The 21,616-nt window shown below is 37.3% G+C and overlaps 2 protein-coding genes across 2 annotated transcripts; one reads left to right on the forward strand and one right to left on the reverse strand.

Annotated features, from left to right (window-relative positions):
• The first annotated feature begins 1,305 nt into the window (after window positions 1-1,305).
• Window positions 1,306-12,733, forward strand: LOC138092170 (olfactory receptor 52A4-like). The gene is given in 5 exon segments (XM_068988017.1): window positions 1,306-1,352; window positions 7,371-7,440; window positions 10,368-10,836; window positions 10,839-11,014; window positions 12,728-12,733. Coding segments are annotated over 5 exon segments (768 nt in total).
• A 7,735-nt stretch (window positions 12,734-20,468) lies between these two features.
• LOC138092561 (olfactory receptor 51V1-like) lies at window positions 20,469-21,410 on the reverse strand. The gene has a single exon (XM_068988598.1). It carries the CDS (start codon window positions 21,408-21,410, stop codon window positions 20,469-20,471), a length of 942 nt encoding a protein of 313 aa, XP_068844699.1.
• Window positions 21,411-21,616: the final 206 nt, after the last annotated feature.

The following is a 21,616-nucleotide window of genomic DNA, read 5'->3' on the forward strand; positions in this document are numbered from 1 at the left end:
TAACCACAGATATATTTTCTGTGTAGAAAATAGTAATGTAGTGCAGATATATTTTCTTTGACTTTTGAAATATAATTCTCATACAAAAAAGTGAAAATAACCAGTCTTGTAAAGTTCATGAAAATAACTTCTAGATGAAGAAACAATTTCTCATTCCTTACAAGTCTTGTGTTGTGTTCCTTCACCATTACAGTCTCTCATTCTTCCTAAAGATAATCTCTATATTAATAGCTAAAGTAATCATACATTTTATATATATATGTTTATAACCTAAGCATGCATTCTTAAACCGTATAGTTTACTTTTGCCGATTTTTCAATTTTATATAATTGGAAGTACATAGTATTGATTTTTTTCTTTCTTCTTGTGAATTTTTGACTAGAATATTTTGTACATCTATCATGTTCATGTTCTTTGCTGCATAATGTACTATGGTATGAATATACTATAGCTTTTTTACCCATCCTCTGTTTATGGGCATTGAGAAGATTTGATTTTGAAGAACACAATTTTAAACATTCTTGTATATGTATCTTGGTGCACTTAGAGTGATGACTTCTGCATCTAAAAGTCTTATTGCTAATTCATAGGGTACTGCCAATGTTAGTAAGTGGTTTAATGCATTTCTAAAATATTGGTTCAATTATATTCACTGGCAGAATATAATTGAACCTTTATTACTGGACATCTTTATTAATATTTGATATGCTTATCATCATTTTAGCCATGTGGTACATTTATAATAGTAGTTCTTCATGATTTTAGTTATCATTTTCAAATAATCAGATTAAATCAAATATTTACATATTTATGTCATGATACATTTAGATTTTTTCTATTATTTTTATTAATATTATGAGGTATTTATATATTTTGATGTAATCTTTTTCTAGCTTATACACATTAAAAATATTTTCTGCTTTTTGTAGAATACTTGAAATATTTTTGAAGAATAGGTATCTTAATTAATCAAAATTATCAAATATTTAATTAAGTGCGAGTTGCTTCTGTTGCAGAAATTCAGGGAGGGGAGGGGCTCCCAGGGCCCAAGATTGAGCTCTTGCTTAATAGTCAGAAATGAATTATCTGAACAGAGGCACATGTGTTAACAAAGAAGAAACTTTATTGGAGAGGGAAAGGGGCACTGGGGCAGGAGAGCTGGGGCAGAAAGGGTAAGGGAACCTAAAAGAACTGCTCTATTATGTGGCTCAAAATTTCAGGTTTTATGGTAATGGGCCTAGTTTCTGGGTTGGCCCCAGCCAACCATCTTTCTTGGCCCATGTTTGCTCTAACTCAAGGATCATCATGGTGGCTCACACATCTCGTAGCCAAGATGAATTCAACCATTATGGGTAATTCACTGTACATATCATCTCCTTTCTCCTCCTTTTGGCCCCTCTCTAGATTTCCTAGGTTGTTGTTTTTTTTTTTTTTTTCCAGCTAGCACCATTTCCTTTATCAGCAACTCTCTTTGTGAGATAATTCACACAACTGGTTATCATTGTGCCTGGCCAAAGTAGGTGGTTTCAGTCAACAGTTTCGAACATTTCCACGTTGATCTAGGAAATCTTTTCCTCTCACGTGTTTATCAACATAGTCATCTTATACAATGACATTCTTTCACATTTAGACTAAAATTCATTTAAAATTGCTTTTCAGTTGTAGGTGAAATAGAGAGTATTACAAATTTTTAAGCTTCATTATTAAAAATGGCATGTAATTAACTGTATATATTTAAAATGCACTATCCAGTGAATCTTGGCATATGCACAAGCTCATAAAACCATTACCATTATCAACCTGTGACTCCTAAATTTCCTCATGTGCATTTATAATGCTGTACTTGGGTAGATACCTGTCTTCTGCTGCTGCTAATTCACTTCAGTCGTGTCCAACTCTGTGCGACCCCATAGACGGCAACCCATCAAACTCCATCCCTGGGATTCTCCAGGCAAGAACACTGGAGTGGGTTGCCATTTCCTTCTCCAATGCATGAAAGTGAAAAGTGAAAGTGAAGCCACTCACTCGTGTCCGACCCTCAGTGACCCCATGGACTGCAGTCTTCCAGGCCCCTCTGTCCATAGGATTTTCCAGGCAAGAGTACTGGAGTGGGGTGTCATTGCCTTCTCCGAGATACACGTCTTCAGGCAACCACATATCTATTTGAAATCACTAAATGTCAGTTTGAGTTTTTAAAATTTTACGTAAATGTGAGACAAGAGGGAAGGGAGCAGGCACAACTTTTGAAAGAATTACATAGTCTGAGGACATGAAATAAACTGATAGAATCAAATGAGTCCAAGATGATGAATGACTTGACTTCCACTAGAACTTGAGCCTCACTATACGCTCATTGTAACACATCAGTAAGCTAAATGACACACCCACAGGCACTATGACAATTTCAAGGCCATCAAAGACTAAAACTTGGGTGGTGGCTCAGTTCCTGAAAGTCTCCACCCCTTCCCCAAAATGGTTGGAATAATCCTCCCACTCAGCCTATGAAATTATCCATCCCATAAAAACTAGCCACAACATATTTTGAGGCTGCTCTCATCTTCTGAGATGGTGCACACTCTTTCCACGAAGTGTATTCCTCTCTAAATAATTCCACTTCTTATCTCTCAGTTTATCTCTCACTGAATTCATTGATGAGACATCAAGAATCTGAGCTTCATTAAGTCCCAAGATCAGGTGGGACTTCAGTTTAAAGACCATGAATTCAAGTCTCAATATGGGTTTTGGCTGAGTTCAAGTCCCAGTCAGAGATACATGATTTCAAATGCAGTAATACCATATGTAATTCCATTTTTGGTCTTTTTTTTTTTTCCCCTCTCACCTCAATTATTTTCCAAGGCATTCATCAATAGTTCTCTTTTTTTTGGATGTTAAATAGTATTTTGTTTCATGGATATACCGTAATTCATTTATCCTTTCACTTATGGATATTTGGGTTCTTTACAGTATGTATATTTTTTATTCAGTCACGTTCATTTGCAGGGGAGAAGGAATGAACCTCAGGGATATTTTGACTCTGTCACATATTGGATGAGCTCTAATGAAGCCAGAGAAGAGTAAAAGAACTGAAAACATAACAGATAACCATAGTAAGATGAAATGTGAATAGTGAAAGAGATAATAGACAGTTGGAATATGATAATATTACCAGATTAGATGTACCTCATTGTGTTAAAACTATTGTTGAAAATAGACCAAGAGAGAGTGTGCTGTTAAAAATGCAGGAAAGCACATTGGAAATAATCGTCAGGTATAGAATATCTAGGAACTATGAAAAGAGGGTAGGGAAACTCAGTGGAGGTGGTATAAAAATGTAATTCAAATGTATTGATACATCTCTCAGTAGACAACTGCTGAGTTACATAGGTTTTCAGTTATTATGCTTAATTTATTTAGTGTATCCTCTATTAATCATAACACTTTTGAGGGGAAAAAAAGATATAGGAATGTTTTCCTGGTGCAGTACTTGGCAAACAAGTTGAAATGGAGCAGGACCTTGTGGGGGCTGCCCTGGGAACAAAAGTACTCTCAAGTCTCCTATTCCTTATTTGCAGGGGAAGGCGTCAGTCTCCTAGACCTTTCTGAATTTCAAAGGGCTGATTCAAATAGCTACTAACAAAGGAAGTGGAAGAATGCAAAAATAAAGCAGTCAAGAAAAAGTGTGGAGATAAGGCAGAGCCTTCTTGCTAGTAACTCTTCAAGGGATACGTATAACAATCTGATACATAGCTTGAGTTCTACTATGGGAACTAAGGCCCCTACTCAAGTGGAGGATGGTAACTTTTTATTGACATGCACATAGACTCCAGACTGGCCAGAAGCAGAAGGCTGCTAATCGAAATTCCTAGAACAATATCCTGTTACCATACCACCAAACAATCAGAAGAAAGTCACACACTCTGTAGCCTTCCCTACAAATTTGCCTTTCAAAACTCTTCCTCAAGGCCAGAGGGAGTTTGGACTTTTTGAGCATGTTCAGTTCGCTTCAGTTCAGTCTCTCAGTCATGCCCTACTCTTTGCGATCCCATGAACTGCAGCACACCAGGCCTCCCTGTCCATCACCAACTCCCGGAGTTTACCCAAACTCATATGCATTGAGTCGGTGATGCCATCTAACCACCTCATCCTCTGTTTTCCCCTTCTCCTCGTGCCTTCAAACTTCCCAACATCAGGGTCTTTTCAAATGAGTCAGTTCTTTGCATCAGGTGGCCAAAATATTAGAGTTTCAGTTTCAACATCAGTCCCTCCAATGAACACCCAGGATTGATTTCCTTTAGGATGGACTGGTAGAATCTCCTTGAAGTCCAAGGGACTCTCAAGAGTCTTCTTCAACACCACAGTTCGAAAGCATCAATTCTTCTGCATTCAGTTTTCTTTATAGTCCAAATCTCACATTCATACATGACTACTGGAAAAACCATATCCTTGACTAAATGAACATTTGTTGACAAAGTAATGTCTCTGCTTTTTAATATTCTGTCTAGGTTGGTCATAACTTTCCTTCCAAGGAGTGTCTTTTAATTTCACGGCTGCAATCATTATCTGCAGTGATTCTAGAGCCCCCCAAAATAAGGTCAGCCATTGTTTCCACTGTTTCCCCATCTATTTGCCATGAAGTGATGGAACCAGATGCCATGATCTTCATTTTCTGGATGTTGAGCTTTAAGCCAACTTTTTCACTCTCCTCTTTCACTTTCATCAAGAGGCTCTTTAGTTCTTCACTTTCTGCCATAAGCGTGGTGTCATCTGCATATCTGAGATTATTGATATTTCTTCCGGCAATCTTGATTCTAGTTTGTGTTTCATCCAGCCCAGTGTTTCTCATGATGTACTCTGCATAGAAGCTAAATAAGCAGGGTGACAATATACAGCCTTGGTGTACTCCTTTTCCTATTTGGAACCAGTTTGTTGTTCCATGTCCAGTTCTAACTGTTGCTTCTGTACCTGCATACAGGTTTCTCAAGAGGCAGGTCAGATGGTCTGGTATTCTCATCTCTTTCAAGAGTTTCCACAGTTTATTGTGATCCACACAGTCAAAGTCTTTGGCATAGTCAAGAAAGCGGAAATAGATGTTTTTCTGGAACTCTCTTGCTTTTTTGATGATCCAGCAAATGTTGGCAATTTGATCTCTGTTTCCTCTGCCTTTTCTAAAACCAGCTCAAACATCTGGAAGTGCATACTTCATGTACTGTTGAAGCCTGGCTTGGAGAGTTTTGAGCATTACTTTACTATCATGTGAGATAAGTGCAATTGTGTGGTAGTTTGAGCATTCTTTGTCATTGCATTTCTTTGTAATTGAAATGAAAACTGATCTTTTCCAGTCCTGTGGCCACTGCTGGGTTGTTGTTGTTGTTGTTGTTGTTGTTGTTTTAAAAGAAATGTAAAAAGCAAAATGGCTGTCTGAGGAGGCCTTACAAATAGCTGTGAAAAGAAGAGAAGTGAAAAGCAAAGGAGAAAAGGAAAGATATACCCATCTGAATGCAGAGTTCCAAAGAAGAGCAAGGAGAGATAAGAAAGCCTTTCTCAATGATCAATGCAAAGAAATAGAGGAAAACAATAGAATGGGAAAGACCATAGAGCTCTTCAAGAAAATTAGAGATACCAAGGGAACATTCATGCAAAGATGGGCTCAATAAAGGACAGAAATTGTATGGACCTAACAGAAGCAGAAGATATTAAGAAGAGGTGACAAGAATACACAGAATAACTATACAGAAAAGATCTTCATGAGCCAGATAATCATGATAGTGTGATCACTCACCTAGAGCCAGACATCTTGTAATGTGAAGTCAAGTGGGCCTTAGGAAGTATCACTATGAACAAAGCTAGTGGAAACGATGGAATTCCAGTTTGAGCATGAGTTGCTCACATTCCTTGTTTTATCCTTGAAATAAAACAGTTCCTGCTCTAAATCCCAACTTTTCAGTTTCCTTGTCCTCCTGTGTTTTGCTTATAGAGGTTTGACAAGAAAGTTGTTTTCAAATAGGCTATAAGTACTATTGTATTCAGTGTTAAATTGCTCCATAATATTAGACCTTCTGGAATTAACACTGAAAAAAACAATTTTTTTTTTTCATCATAGGGGACTGGAGTGCAAAAGTAGGAAGTCAGGAGATACCTGGAGGAATAGTCAAGTTTGGCCTTGGAGTACAAAATAAAGCAGGGCAGATTCTAACAAAGTTTTATAACAACTTCTAGTGCTCTGAGAAGCACAATTGCTCTCTTTGATGAAGACAACATTGTCATCTCTTTCTGGACTAGATACATCTAGTCTCCTGGAAATTGAGTGAGACGAGTATCCCAAGAAATGTTAATTTCCTTCTAGCCCCTCTTTCTTTGTCTCATGGAGTAAAATAATAATAATAATAACTCTCTGAAATTGAAAAAGTTTAATGAATTTGGTCAGCAGGGAAAATGATGTTCTAAGCAAGTTTTTCATAACTAAGACCATCAAAGAACAACCTTCTCTTGCAAAGAATAACTTCTTTTCATAGCTAGGACCAGCAAAGAACATCTGGCCACTTCTCACTCCTGCTTATGGAAACTAAGTGGATAGTTAGGAATGTGCCCTACGTTAAGTGGAGATGTCATTAAATCTTGAAGTAGAAACACAAGTACAAAACAATGAATGGAAATTGCAGAAAAAATAAAAGCCCAGGTCATAAAAATAAGTGTTAATACATTTTGGTATAGTCTGACTTTGAAGTTCTAGGAACTACAATTCAAAGACAGTAATAATAAATTTGAGAGTCTGCTTTGGAAGATCATGAGGTTAAGGGCAGTGAGCATCAGGCTATTGGAGATGCTGAGTAGACCTGCAGATGTTTTAGTTGAATGAGAGAGGATCTTAAATGATTTGAAAACTATGTATCTTCAGCAGTTGTATCTGAAGATACACAGTTCAAAAAGGAAGACAGTGGTTACAGGGTAGACATTAGCTCAATATAAGCTCAACTTCTTGTAAGAGTTGTACAGTAATTACACACATAGTTGTGGAAAGTATCAACATATACATAGTCAGCTGTCAGGAAGCTATACTGGATTCTGCATGAAAGGGTGATTTGATAGAACAATTTACAATACATTCCAAATTTAAATATTATGAGTAGAAATAAGGGTTGTCTGGGGCTAGGGAAGCACTCAGAAAACTATTTGGAGATGACTTGATTTATGCAGAAATATTTTGGAAAGTTTAGAACAACTACACTTTAAAAAGCTATCAACCAGCTTGATTTAGACTTCAATAACTAATTACTATGCAACTTTTCTGCTTTAAATTAAATATATATATATATATTCATTAACCAACGTTCTTGTTATCCTTATAGCTGAACTTTATCGTTCATTACCAGTGTTCAGTTACTGGAAAGTGTCAAGTGTTCCCAGCAACAGCCTTTGTATTGCAATGAGATATCATTTCAGGTATTTCTTTTTTTTAATTATTTTACTTTACAATACTGTATTGGTTTTGCCATACATCAACATGAATCCACCACTGGTGTAAATGAGTTCCCAATCCTGAACCCCTGCTCCCACCTCCCTCCCCATACCATCTCTCTGGGTCATCCCAGTGCACCAGTCCCAAGCATCCTGTATCTTGCATTGAACCTAGACTGGAGATTCATTTCTTACATGATATTATACATGTTTCAATGCCATTCTCCCAAATCATCCCACCCTTTCCCTCTCCCACCACGTCCGAAAGACTGTTCTATACATCTGTGTCTCTTTTGCTGTCTCACATACAGGGTTATCGTTACCATCTTTCTAAACTCCATATATATGTGTTAGTATACTGTATTGGTGTTTTTCTTTCTGGCTTACTTCACTCTGTATAATCAGCTCCAGTTTCATTCACCTCATTAGAACTGATTTAAATGTATTCTTTTTAATGGCTGAGTAATACTCCATTGTGTATATGTACCACAGCTTTTTTATCCATTCGTCTGCTGATGGACATCTAGGTTGTTTCCATGTCCTGGCTATTATAAACAGTGCTGCGATGAACATTGGAGTACACGTGTCTCTTTCAATTCTGGTTTCCTTGGTGTATATGCCCAGCAGTGGGAATTTCTTTTTCTGTTCCTGCTGACTCCCAAGACACTTCCACCTGAATGTGCCTGTGTGTTTTTTAGTTATTCTCCAGAGAACATCTTAAACAGCTCTCCAAGAGGACCACTCTATATTTTTTGTGTTTCAGCCTTCATAGAAAAAACATTATTCACTCAAGCTTATCCCAAACCTCATCAGCATCTTCTCATTGCTCTACTGGTGAAACATCCAAGGACTCTCTTCTCCTCCATCACGAACTTTCTAACCCTATTAATTTTATTAACTAATATTTTCAAACTGCAGAATATGTGGTAGAGAGACAGATCGAGGACTGTAGACACGAAAAAGCCTGAGAAGTGGAGATATAAGACTTGTGTCCTATGTAAGAATTTCCAAGGTCATAAAAAAATATGCAGTTGCCATAGTCTATCTGATGTCAGGGCACTTAAGCAAGTTCATATTTGAAAATTCTTTGCTGAGAAGGAATTTCATGGGAAGGTGACATCTTGTTATTTGCAGTACTGGATTTTTCTGTAGAAATAAGACCTGCTACAGTGAAAGGGCAGCAAAGAATTGGGAGAAAGCTGAGAGGAAAGAAAAGTGGGGCCCAAGGACTTTGATGTCTTTCTGTATAATGTATTATTTCATTTTTTTTCTTTTTTCTTTTTCATTTTTCTTCTGATTTTAATGAAATATTAAAAAACAGAAGAGAAGATGGAGTGCAATAGGAAGAGGAGCATGACAAAAAAGCCTGATCACATGGGCCTCATCATAGGCATAGAGTCCAAATATTCAGTTTTTATGCTGTGGTAGTCAGTGGTTTTAGAAAAGGCAGAGGAACCAGAGATCAAATTGCCAACATCCGCTGGATCATGGAAAAAGCAAGAGAGTTCCAGAAAAACATCTATCTCTGCCTTATTGACTATGCCAAAGCCTTTGACTGTGTGGATCACAATAAACTGTGGAAAATTCTGAAAGAGATGGGAATACCAGACCACCTGACCTGCCTCTTGAGAAATCTGTATGCAGGTCAGGAAGCAACAGTTAGAACTGGACATGGAACAACAGACTGGTTCCAGATAGGAAAAAGAGTACGTCAAGGCTGTATATTGTGACCCTGCTTATTTAACTTCTATGCAGAGTACATCATGAGAAACGCTGGACTGGAAGAAACACAAGCTGGAATCAAGATTGCTGGGAGAAATATCAATAACCTCACATATGCAGATGACACCACCCTTATGGCCGAAAGTGAAGAGAAACTAAAAAGCCTCTTGATGAAAGTGAAAGAGGAGAGTGAAAAAGTTGGCCTAAAGCTCAACATTCAGACAACAAAGATCATGGCATCCGGTCCCATCACTTCGTGGGAAATAGATAGGGAAACAATGGAAACAGTGTCAGACTTTATTTTTTGGGCTCCAGAATCACTGCAGATGATGATTTCAGCCATGAAATTAAAAGACACTTACTCCTTGGAAGAAAAGTTATGACCAACCTAGATAGCATATTCAAAAGCAGAGACATTACTTTGCCAACTAAGGTCCATCTCGTCAAGGCTATGGTTTTTCCAGTGGTCATGTATGGATGTGAGAGTTGGACTGTGAAGAAGGCTGAGCGCCAAAGAATTGATGCTTTTGAGCTGTGGTGTTGGAGAAGACTCTTGAGAGTCCCTTGGACTGCAAGGAGATCCAACCAGTCCATTCTGAAGGAGATCAACCCTGGGATTTCTTTGTAAGGTATGATGCTAAAGCTGAAACTCCAGATTGGCTTTGGCCATCTGATGTGAAGAGTTGACTCATTGGAAAAGACTCTGACACTGGGAGGGATTAGGGGCAGGAGGAGAAGGGGACGACCGCGGATGAGATGGCTGGATGGCATCACGGACTCGATGGATGTGAGTCTGAGTGAACTCCGGGAGATGGTGATGAACAGGGAGACCTGGCGTGCTGCGATTCATGGGGTTGCAAAGATTCGGACACGACTGAGTGACTGAACTGAACTGAACTGAGTCACTGATAATGGGGGGATAATTGTGCTAAAGTGAGTACTGGTGAAACTTTCCATAGGTCTCAATATTGTCATTTTCTCATTATTGGAAAAAAGCCGATAAGCGAATGAAGCTGTTTTCTTATTTCTGTCATTCAGTAGTTGAGTGATTGGCTGAAAATAGCATAGGTATATGAGGGTAGAGAGATTCAGAGTTTGTCCAATGTTGCCCCCTCGCTAAGGTGACCCCTAAACTGCTATGTCTATTATGAATAACACTGTGTTTATGCCCTCTGTGCTGACCTGTACAGTGTTGGATTGGGATTCCATACTGTGCAATGTACATCATTGCTTTGATGGGAAATTCTCTACTTTTGATCATCATCAAATCTGAACCCATTCTCCATGATCCTTTGTATATTTTCCTGGCCATGTTGGAAGCCACAGACATTGCATTTAGCACCAGCATTGTCCCCAAAATGCTTGGAATTTTTTGGTCTCACTTGTTGGTGATCTAACTTGAGGCTTGCCTCTTTCAGATGTGGCTCATCCACGCATGTCAGGGTACTGACCTGGGAGTCCTGCTGGCCCTGGCTCTGGGCCACTATGTAGCAATCTGTTATTCTCTGAGGCATGCCACCATATTCACTCAACAGCTAGTCACTGACATTGGAGTTGGAGTGACATTGCGGGCAACCTTTCTCTTCATCCCATGCATATTGTTCCTAAAGTGCCATCTTACCTTTTACAGAACTCAGTTAATATCCTATGCTTACTGTGAATGGCCCTTGTAGGGATTGCCACTGCAGATGTTGATAAGTTCTATGGTCTCCTTGAAGCTATTGTTGTTGGTGACTTTGACCTTATTTTGATCACCCTGTCCTATACACAAATATTTATCACTGTCTTACACCTTCCCCAGAAAGAGACATGTAATACATGTAATACATGTATTAAGGCATGTAATACATGTATTCCCCACATACGTATCTTCTTCCAGCTCCAGTTCCAAAACTGGAAGAACTGCTTTTCTCTCTTTTTGTACTCACAGGTTTACCACATATGTCTCATCTTACATATGTATCACTTTGTCCATTCTTTAGCTGCTGGTTCCACATTTCCTCAGCACTTTTGTCTATGGGGTGAAGACCAAGAACATTCAAAATAAGGTAATAAAAAATGTTCTGTTTCAAAGGTCAGGCTTGACATTTGATAGAACTAGTTGATCCTATGGATTTAATGTGTCATCTCTTGAGCATATGTGATCTGCAAATCCAGTTAGTGGTTTGGAGTATCATCTTACTTGATGAATACATTAATAAAATGTGAAATATAACGGATGATATGGTGTTCACAGACTAAATAATAGTCTGAAGGAAGAATCAGACCTAATGACTCTCCTTATCACCAAGGCCATGTTTGAGTGAAATAACAAAATGCAGAGACCCTCTACAGATCATAGTGGAACATAACTGAATTTTTTCTTATACTTAGAATCACAGGACCCACCTCCTATGTTTGGTATATAAGTCCCTATTCTCCAGCTATTAAAAAATCTTTAATGATTACTTTGTCTCATCAAAATCCACCCCTTGACTGTCTCCTTCTGGTCTACTATAAACATGCTGCTGCTGCTGCTGCTGCTAAGTTGCTTCAGTGGTGTCCAACTCTGTGCGACCCCATAGACAGCAGCCCAACAGGCTCCCTTGTCCCTGGGATTCTTCAGGCAAGAACACTGGAGTGGGTTGCCATTTCCTTCTCCAATGCATGAAAGTGAAAAGTGAAAATGAAGTTGTTCAGTCGTGTCCAACTCCCAGCGACCCCATGGACTGCAGCCTACCAGGCTCCTCCGTCCATGGGATTTTCCAGGCAAGAGTACTGGAGTGGGGTGTCATTGCCTTCTCTGACTATAGACATAAATAAATATATCCTTCTTCATGAAGTTATATTTACTAAGTATTTTATGCTACCAAACTGGTGAGTCTCATGCCATGAAATGTTTTTTTTCTGACAAATTTAGGACTGTAGCATACAATGCTATCCTTATATTTTTTATTGTTCTTAAGTGTCTACTTAATTTCTTTATAAAAAGAGCAATTTGAAAAAAGAATTTTTGGTATTTTAGATTTCTATGAATGTTCTGAACATAAAGGCAACTTTTAAACTTACTGTAGACCACATTGTTCTAAAGTTCATTCAATTATTTGATTCAACAAACAATTTTGACCTAGTAAGGATGGAGGTCTAAGAAACCTGGACAGAAATTATGAATTTTTAAATTATTATTAATTTTTAAATTTATTTATTTTTGTCTATGCTTGGTCTTCATTGCTGTGAGGACTTTCCTCTAGTTAAAGAAGCAGGGCTTACTCTCTAGTTGTGGTGCACAGGCTACTTATTATAGTGACTTCTCTTGTTGCAGAGAACACACCCCAAGGTGCCAGGGCTTTAGTAGCTGTGGCTCCTAGGATCTAGAGTGCAGTCTCTGTAGCTGTCATGCATGGACTTAGTTGCCTCATGGTATGTGGGATCTTTATGGATCAGGGATCCAGTTTGTGTCCCCTGCATTGGCAGGCAGATCCTTTACCACTGAGCCACAACGAAGCCCTGGAATTCTTACTATATTGGTTTCTAAATGTCTTTTTTGTGCCTTTTTTTTTTTTTTTTTTAGTGTTAAGCAAAGCTCATTTTGTTTTTTATTAAGATTTTCATATCCTAATGATAATATTTCATAGATAGGTTTCATTATTCAAACTCATCACCATTGAGTGCAAGCAATCAAATGTTTGCCGAGTATATTTAATAGAAAAAGCAGATTTCAATTTGGTATGAAAAAAATGGTCAAAATTGGTTACATGTGAGAGTTCTGGAGTCAAATGAACTTGGTTCAAAACTTTATTTAGTCACTTCCTAAATTTATGCATTAGAAAAACGTTTATAGTCACAAATCAAGCTGTCTAACTTTTAATTATGAATAAAAATAAGTCTCTTTGGGAACGAAGGATGGTGGTTGTCATAGTGTAATATAACAGATATCTTTATATAATGGTCTTTACATGGGACTTAGCAACTATTAAGGACTCAGTTATGGCTTTTATCTTTGTTATCATCGTTCTTTTTTTTAAATCATGCAAATCTTTATCATGCCTGTCTTATTATTAACTTTTCAGATAGTTATCATTAATAATATTCCACTAAAGTGTATTTTAAAAATACAAATTTAAACTTTTTTCATGACCCGTTCTGTTGTCACTTTTTGTTGATATACATGTTGAGTGCAGTATTATTTATATCTGTAACTATTTCCATATCTATATATTTATGTGTCTATAATCAAATTTTTTAATGTTATATGAATTCATTATTTATAACTTTACATTTCCTTGGTTGTGTTTTTAGCATTTAATAGAATTAAAATTTCCCACCATGAATATGGATTACTGTGTAGTTTATTTCTCCTGTTAGAACTACTGAATTTTTATTTTTAAGCTATGAGTAGTTAGACACTTCCATTTATTAAGTAAATATCAAAGCAAATATAATTTATTGGTTGATTGACCTTTTAATCATGGTAAAGTGTTTCTTTTTCTCTAGTAATATATCTTGACCTATAGACTTTGCTTTGTTATTTTCAACTAACTTTGTTTTCTAATTCACTAATCCTACCTTCTGCTTCTGTAACTCTGCCTTCCTGATTTATTAGGTTTAGTTTTTGTGGCTTATAGTTTTTATAATATCCATCTAATTCATTCTTCCTATCTCTTTGTCTCTCTATTTAATTTTAATTTTGGTGAAATTCTCAATTTTCTCATTTATTTACTATTTGTTTCGCTGTTTCCTTGAGCATATTAAACACCATTACTTGAAATTTCTTGACTAATAATTACAATAAAAAACAACAGTGTATTTGTTTCAATTATTTCTTTTCCTCCATGTTTCTGAACTCATGTTCCTGTCTCTTGCCAAATCTAGTAATTTTTCTAGGGTGTCAGATTTGACACATAAAATTTTCTGACCCCATGGACTGTAGCCCACCAGGTTCATCTATCCATGGAGCTTTCCAGGCAAGAACACTGGAGTGGTTTGCCATTTCCTTCTCCAGGGGCTCTTTCCCATCCAAGGATTGAACCTGCATCTCTTGCATCTCCAGCATTGGCAGGAAGGTTCTTTACCAGCCAGGATTTATTACATTTATCTAGTCAAGATTCTGACTCAACTGAGATTCCTCTCCCACTTTATTGTCTACATTTCTGCATGTAAGGTTTTGCTTGCTAGAGCTTTCAACTGTGAGCTAAGTATACAATCCATAACCCAGCTTGATAATCCTGTGAGTCAAGCACGGCAAGACTGCCAAAAACTTTTTCCCCCCTCCCCTAAAGTTCTCTTCATTTTTGGTCTCCCATTCAGCCAATGTGTGTGTGTGTGTGTGTGTGTGTGTATGCATGTGTGTGCGTAAGTTGCTCAGTTGTGTCTGACTCTTTGCGACCCCATGAACTGTGCCTCATCAGACTCCTCTGTCCATGGAATTCTTCTCCAGCTGAGAAGACTGGAGTGGCTTGCCATTCCTTGTTCCAGAGGAGCTTCCCAAACCGGAGATTGCGGGAGAGATTGTCTCCTGCATTGTGAGCAGACTCTTTACTGTCTGAGTCACTGGGAAAGCTCCATTCAGCCAATATGTTATGTGAAAACTACTTCATTATCAGTCTTTGTTCTGGGTTATTCTTTCTCACCTGCAGTTAGATACTTATATTGCCTGCTCTGCCTCTCTCTTTTTTTTTGTTGCTGTTTTTTTCCTGACTTTTAAAATTGGTTTTTGGCTAGCAAAAAAATTGTTCTTCTCCTCCTGCTTTATTCTCAGGAACAACAGGTGGCTCTGCAAATGTAGCTTTAGACAGTCCACTTTCTCTGTTCTCTGAAATATTCCTCTGTCATTCCATTGCTTCAGATTGTCTGTAATGCATTTTAAGTTTTTTTTTTTTTTTAAGTTCATTGGTAAAGTGTTCCCTCTAGCTTCCATATTCTGCTTATCTTGACTGAGTTATAATTTAGATTTCATATATATAATATTTTATTTAGCTTGCTTTTACCTTTCAATGCATTTAAAATTTATGCTTAGATAACTTTGCAAACACAAAATTATATAATCTTTAATATATATGAAAACTTTAGTGACTTCTACATATATGAAAAATCAATTAGGTCAAAATTACACCACATCTCATGAAAAACACACAGGATATTCTTATTTAAACTGAAACAATGCATTTTCTTATATAAAACTCAAACAATGTAAATTGCTTCTTCTGTTTGCTCTCCTTACTTTCTTATCAGAGTTAATTAAAGAGTGTGATATGCAGGGTTTTTAATACCAGAATATACGTGGAATTATTTAAAATAAAAATGAGTTTCATATAATAAATATTGCTCCTCAGGAATTTTTAATCTACTGTCACAAAACAGACATCTCTGTAATTAAAACTTTTGGGCTTCCTTCATTTTTAAAATTCCTATAACATGGAATATTGTAGAAGTTTCATAATTTAGTTAACCTTTTCTTTAAGTAAACATTTTTTCAAACATATTAATGATGCCATAAACATGTGTGTATGTATATATATGTAAACATGCATATATTTTCCTGTATATCTCAATAGACTAGAATTTCAGAATATATATTGATATACACAATATACACATATATACATATACATACAGACATAATCTGTCCTCATTATTTGCTGCAATTATGTTCTGTGAAGTCATTGCAAACACCCCAGTAAATTCTGAACCATCTTTCCTTTGGAGAAATACAGCATGAAGTTCTTTTGGGCTTCTGGACACATTTTCATCAACCAATTAGCACGTAATCTTTTGTGTGTGTGTTTCTGTTTAAAGATACATTTTAATATATGTTAAACACAATTAATACGCATTTCTTACAAATAAGGAATCACATGCAGTATTTCATTATAATAAAACTAGTCAAAAAGGGTTACACATTTTCCTCAACCTGGGTGATGTATCTGTAAATTTATTTGGATTCTGCCCTCACAACCAGGTTGCTCACTACATGTTATTTAATTGACTACTATCTCATGATCTACAAATTTAGCCATTTTCCCATTTTTCCATAGCATCATCACACACTGTAAATGTTACTTAAGCACTTGTCTGAGCAGCCTCATATGCAGATTGTAAATTTCCTCTTTCTTTACTGGATGCATAGTATTTTTGATTCACTAACATTGACCTCATGGACAATGGTGCTATAACTCATGCCTTAAAGAAGCTTATCCAGCATATTATTTCTTTATAGATAAATCACAGCTTTGTGTTTAGGAACAGAGGCAGCACTTCAGCCCTTTGCTTGGGGGCCATTTTACACAGAAAAATCACCACTGGAAGCACAAAAATGAGAGAAAAAAACACATTATAAAAGACTGCAAGAAAGGGTACTCATTTATAGTATAAGATCTGAAACAAGAAGGCAGAACATCACCCTGTGGAGATGGGAACATGTGTATTGGACAATTCAAATATTTTGCTGGTCTTTGCACAATTACCAATGACAATGAAAACACTCTGAGTATTGATTTTGATATTTCAAATAAATTTTAACAAGTAGGTGAGTTTACAAATACTGAATCTGCAAATTATAAGGATTTTATATGTATATATCTGCTGTTCAGTTGTCAAGTTGTATCCAGCTCTTTGAGACCACAACTGAAGCAACTTACCACAAGTGCATATATATATATATATATATATTTAGTTGTTGTTGATTTACTAACTTATGTCCAACTTTTTGCTACCTTATAGCCTGTAGCCCACCAAATTCCTCTGTCCATGGGATTTCCCGGGAAAGAATACTGGAGTAGGTTGCTATTATCTTCTCCAGGGGATCTTCCCAATCCCAGGATTGAACCCACATCTTCTGCATTGGCAGATGGGTTCTTTTCCACTGAGCCACCATGGAAGTGCATATATATGTATGAAAAAATGGGAAGGTGTTAGTCACTCAGTCAAGTCCAACTCTTTGAAACTCAATGGACTACAGCCCACCAGGCTCTTCTGTCCCTGGAATTCTCTATGCAAGAATACTGGAGTGGGTAGCCATTCTCTTTTCCAGGGGATCTTCTTGACTCAGGGATCAAATCCGTGTTTCCTGCACTGCAAGCAGATTCTTTACCATCTGGGCCACCAGGGAAGCCCCATATATATGCATAAACATATACCATGTGTATAGATATATATTCACACATATGCACATAATGCATTAATACTAAAGTGAAAGTGAAATCGCTCAGCCGTGTCCAACTCTTTACGACCCCGTAAACTGTAGCCTACCGGTCTCCTCCATCCATGGGATTTTCCAGGCAAGAGTACTGGAGTGGGTTGCCATTTCCTTCTCCAGGGGATAGTCCAACCCAGGGATCAAAGCCGGGTCTCCCACATTGCAGGCAGATGCTTAACAATCTGAGCCACCAAGGATTAATAACACATTTCTAATTATAAGTCATCTATATATCTTAATTTAAATAAAGACTGAATGTGTAAAAATAGCATTTGACTTTGACATTTCATGAATCACTTTTATCAAAGTTTTCTTTTTTCACTGTTATTTGCATGGGTTCCTTTCAGTTTGTGTCTTCCAGTCAGTTTTTAGAATAAAGAAACTGAGAAGATAATTTACAATATGAGATTTTAAAGAGACCTGAATACTGGGAAACTTTTCTTAGAAATATTTATGGAGAAAAAAAACTAAACTCAACTTACATAAAATTAAAAATTCCCCAAACCTACTTTACTGTTGTATAAAATGGGGCATACCACTGCTCATGGCTAACTCTGATAGCTATTCTTACTTCAAAATTTGACTTATGATATACATAAATGTATTTTGTTTAATGTCAACCTTAATGTATATATGATAGGGATCATTTACTTATCATCATTGGTCAATATGATTATTGAATATGACATTTCTTCCCATCCTTATTTCTGAAATAATATACATTCTCCACTGTAACTAGAACAAGTTAATTAACAATAGTTTGCAAATAAGACTGATGCGAAAGGCAGGGATTCTGCAATTTAAAAATTACCATCACAGGGAACTCAGAAGAAAGGCAGCATAAAGGAACTCATCTGACAGGGGCAGAGCTGTTTAGGCAGACTGAGCTATAGGGATGTGTGTGGGCATGAATGGTGACCATTCTGAAAGGCAAGAGTCAAAAACATAAACTCAGAGTCTTTTATGTAAAAAGAAAAAACAACCATTATTTTTCTCATAACAGTGCACACTAAAAGACAAACTGAAAACTAACAAAGCAAATAATAATTTTCAAAATTGAATATTTCCATATTCTCTAGAATATTATGGATGGAATATTATGTTCATATTTTTCTTTAACTTTTTATTTTATATTGGAGTATATCTGATTAACAAAGTTGTGATAGTTTCAGGTGTGCAACAAAGTGATTCAGTTATACATATACATGTATCTACTGTTTTTGAAATTCTTTTCCCATTGAGGTTGTTACATGATACAACATGGAGCAGACCTCCCTGTGTTATACAGGGAGTTTTGTATACCTCAAAGTAAATGTGCGGCAATTTACTTCCAATTTGTGTAGTTTAACTGCAGTTAGCCCCTGCTAGTAACCCTGCTGCCCCAGTCATGACGAGTACATAGCCATGATTAAGTTGCAATATTCAAAGTAAGAAAGAAAAAAAAGAAAGAAAAACAAATCTTGAGACACACCAGATTTTTCTTTAACTTTTTTTTTTGGGGGGGGGGCATTTTTTTAAGCAAAAACCTCCCCCAAAATATACACCTGCTTTTGCTGATTGAATTAAATTATCTAATTTTACATATGAAGAGGATGAGAATTAGAAATGGGACATACACTCAAAAGATTCTCAAAAACACATTTCTATCCCTGGATTAACCACTAATGTATCAGTAAAACATTAATACCTCTGTACCTCATTCTCCTTTCCTAAAAATGAAGAGGGTGATCAAATTGTCTGTAAAGTGTCATTTTGTCTGCAGATCCCAAGGTTAAAGTCAATTTATATTAAAGTCAGTTAAGTATTAGTTGCTCAGTAGTGTCTGACTCTTTGAGACCCTATGAACTGTAGCCTGCCAGGCTCCTAACTCCATGGGATTCTTGAGGCAAGAATAACAGAGTGGGTTGCCATGACCTCCTCTAAAAGTCAATTAACATATCATTTAAAAATCAATGAGCATCCCACACTACTCTAAATTTACTACAAATTGCAAATGTATGTATTTGGGTGTACTGGCTAGGAAATATAGAAATGTGGTAGCTGATTCAATGTCCTTATTTATCAGACTTTTGCATTAGCTATGTAATGTAGTCTATGAATATCATACATTTTACTAGATGGAACAGAATGGGCTCTCCAGACACTTTTGTTCAGTAATAAGTAGAAGTATGAATGATCTCTATAGAGATAATTTGTGACACATAAAAATAATATATAAAATCTGCTTCTTCCATGTATATTAAACACATATAATAGTTACATGAAAAAATAAGATATTCTAAACTAAAATTAAAAAAACCATAGATGTACTATCAGTTCAGTTCAGCCACTCAGTCGTGTCTGACTCTTTGTGAACCCATGAATCGCAGCACGCCAGGCCTCCTTGTCCATCACCAACTCCTGGAGTTCACTTAGATTCACGTCCAATGAGTCAGTGATACCATCCAGCCATCTCATCCTCTGTCATCCCCTTCTCCTCCTGCCCCCAATCCATCCCAGCATCAGAGTCTTTTCCAATGAGTCAACTCTTCTCATGAGGTGGCCAAAGTACTGGAGTTTCAGCTTTAGCATCATTCCTTCCAAAGAAATCCCAGGGTTGATCTTCAGAATGGACTGATTGGATCTCCTTGCAGTCCAAGGGACTCTCAAGAGTCTTCTCCAACACCACAGTTCAAAAGCATCAATTCTTCGGTGCTCAGCCTTCTTCACAGTCCAACTCTCACAACCATACATGACCACAGGAAAAATCATAGCCTTAGAAATTTGAAAATGCTCATTGGTTCACTTCAGTTAAAATTCTACTTAATTTTACAATTAAGAAATAAGACAAATAACCCATTCTCTCTCTGACTATAAGACTAGTAACTTTTTCTCTACCTATTTCTCTGATTTTCAAAAACTAATATAAAAAATTACTTTTTATATTCTTTGCAGGTTAATCATGTTAAGTTTAAAACAGTGGCAGTATAAAACAGTAGCAAAATAAAGAAAATTACTATAAATATGCCTTTAACCTGTTAAGTATTTCATATACAGTTATTGTTGTTAAAAGTCATTATTATTCACCTTTCTTGCAAGTACTACCTTCCCTCCCCTGAAACACATTAACCTCTAGAACTCAAGTTTGTTTAATGAACCATCTCTGAATCCTGTTACGGATTTGTTGGGTCTTGATGCTGTAGATGATGGGGTTCATCAAAGGTGGGAAAAGGATGTAGATGTTGCCCATGAGGACATGGACCACAGGCGAGAGGTGCTTCCCAAAGCGGTGTACCATAGTCAGACCAATGATTGGAATATAGAAAACCAAGACAGCACAGATGTGGGAGACACAGGTCTTCAAGGACTTGAGCCGCTCCTCTTGAGATGCAATAGTCAAGACAGAGTGCAGGATCAATATGTAGGAGATGAAAATGAGCACTGAATCCAAAAGCAGTGTGCAGATCACCAGGGCTAAGGCATAGAAGCTATTGAAGCGGATGTCAGAGCAGGCCAGCCGGAGTAGGTCCTGGTGCAAGCAGAAGGAGTGGGAAAGGATGCGGGGTCGGCAGTAATGGAAAAACTTGAGGCGGACAATGGGAGCAGTAATAAACAGGAAACTCCTCCCTAAAATGACCACACCGATCTTGCTGATTCTGGTATTGGTAAGGATAGACGTGTATCTTAGAGGACTGCAGATTGCAGTAAAGCGATCAAAGGCCATGGCGAGAAGGACTCCAGACTCCATGCAAGATAGACCATGAACAAAGAAGGTTTGGGCAATGCAGGCATCCAGACCAATCTCCCGGCTGAGCCCCCACAGGATCCCCAGCACCGTGTGCACTGTGGACAGCCCCATGCACAGGTCAGTTAGGGCCAGCATGGCCAGGAAGTAGAACATGGGCTCATGCAGGCTCGTCTCAGTACGGATCACGTGCAGCACCAGGCAGTTTCCTGACAGTACCATAACATAGATACAGGAGAAGGGGATGGAGAGCCAGGGATAGTCCCATTCCAGACCAGGGAAGCCCGTAAGGAGAAAGGTAGAGTTACTGATTTTGGAATCAGGTCCAACAGACATTGATTTCCAGAGACAGTAACCTCTCAAGGAAAAATGACTGCCTTCATAAAAACTCTGAAGTAACAGCTGTGATAAGAATTGGATTAGTACAGTAGCTCATTAAATATACAACCAAGGCTTGTAGTTTTTCAGAAGCTAAGTATTCTCTGAAACAGAGACAAATTTAGGCCTACACATGAAACTTCCCTGTTATTAGATTTTTGGCC

Source organism: Capricornis sumatraensis, chromosome 16 (genome assembly GCF_032405125.1).
Source record: "Capricornis sumatraensis isolate serow.1 chromosome 16, serow.2, whole genome shotgun sequence".
Taxonomy (NCBI): domain Eukaryota; kingdom Metazoa; phylum Chordata; class Mammalia; order Artiodactyla; family Bovidae; genus Capricornis; species Capricornis sumatraensis.

Bases quoted from the DNA above. Each gene is read 5' to 3' on its own strand.
- LOC138092561 (XM_068988598.1), bottom strand. From the start codon at position 21,410: ATGTCTGTTGGACCTGATTCCAAAATCAGTAACTCTACCTTTCTCCTT.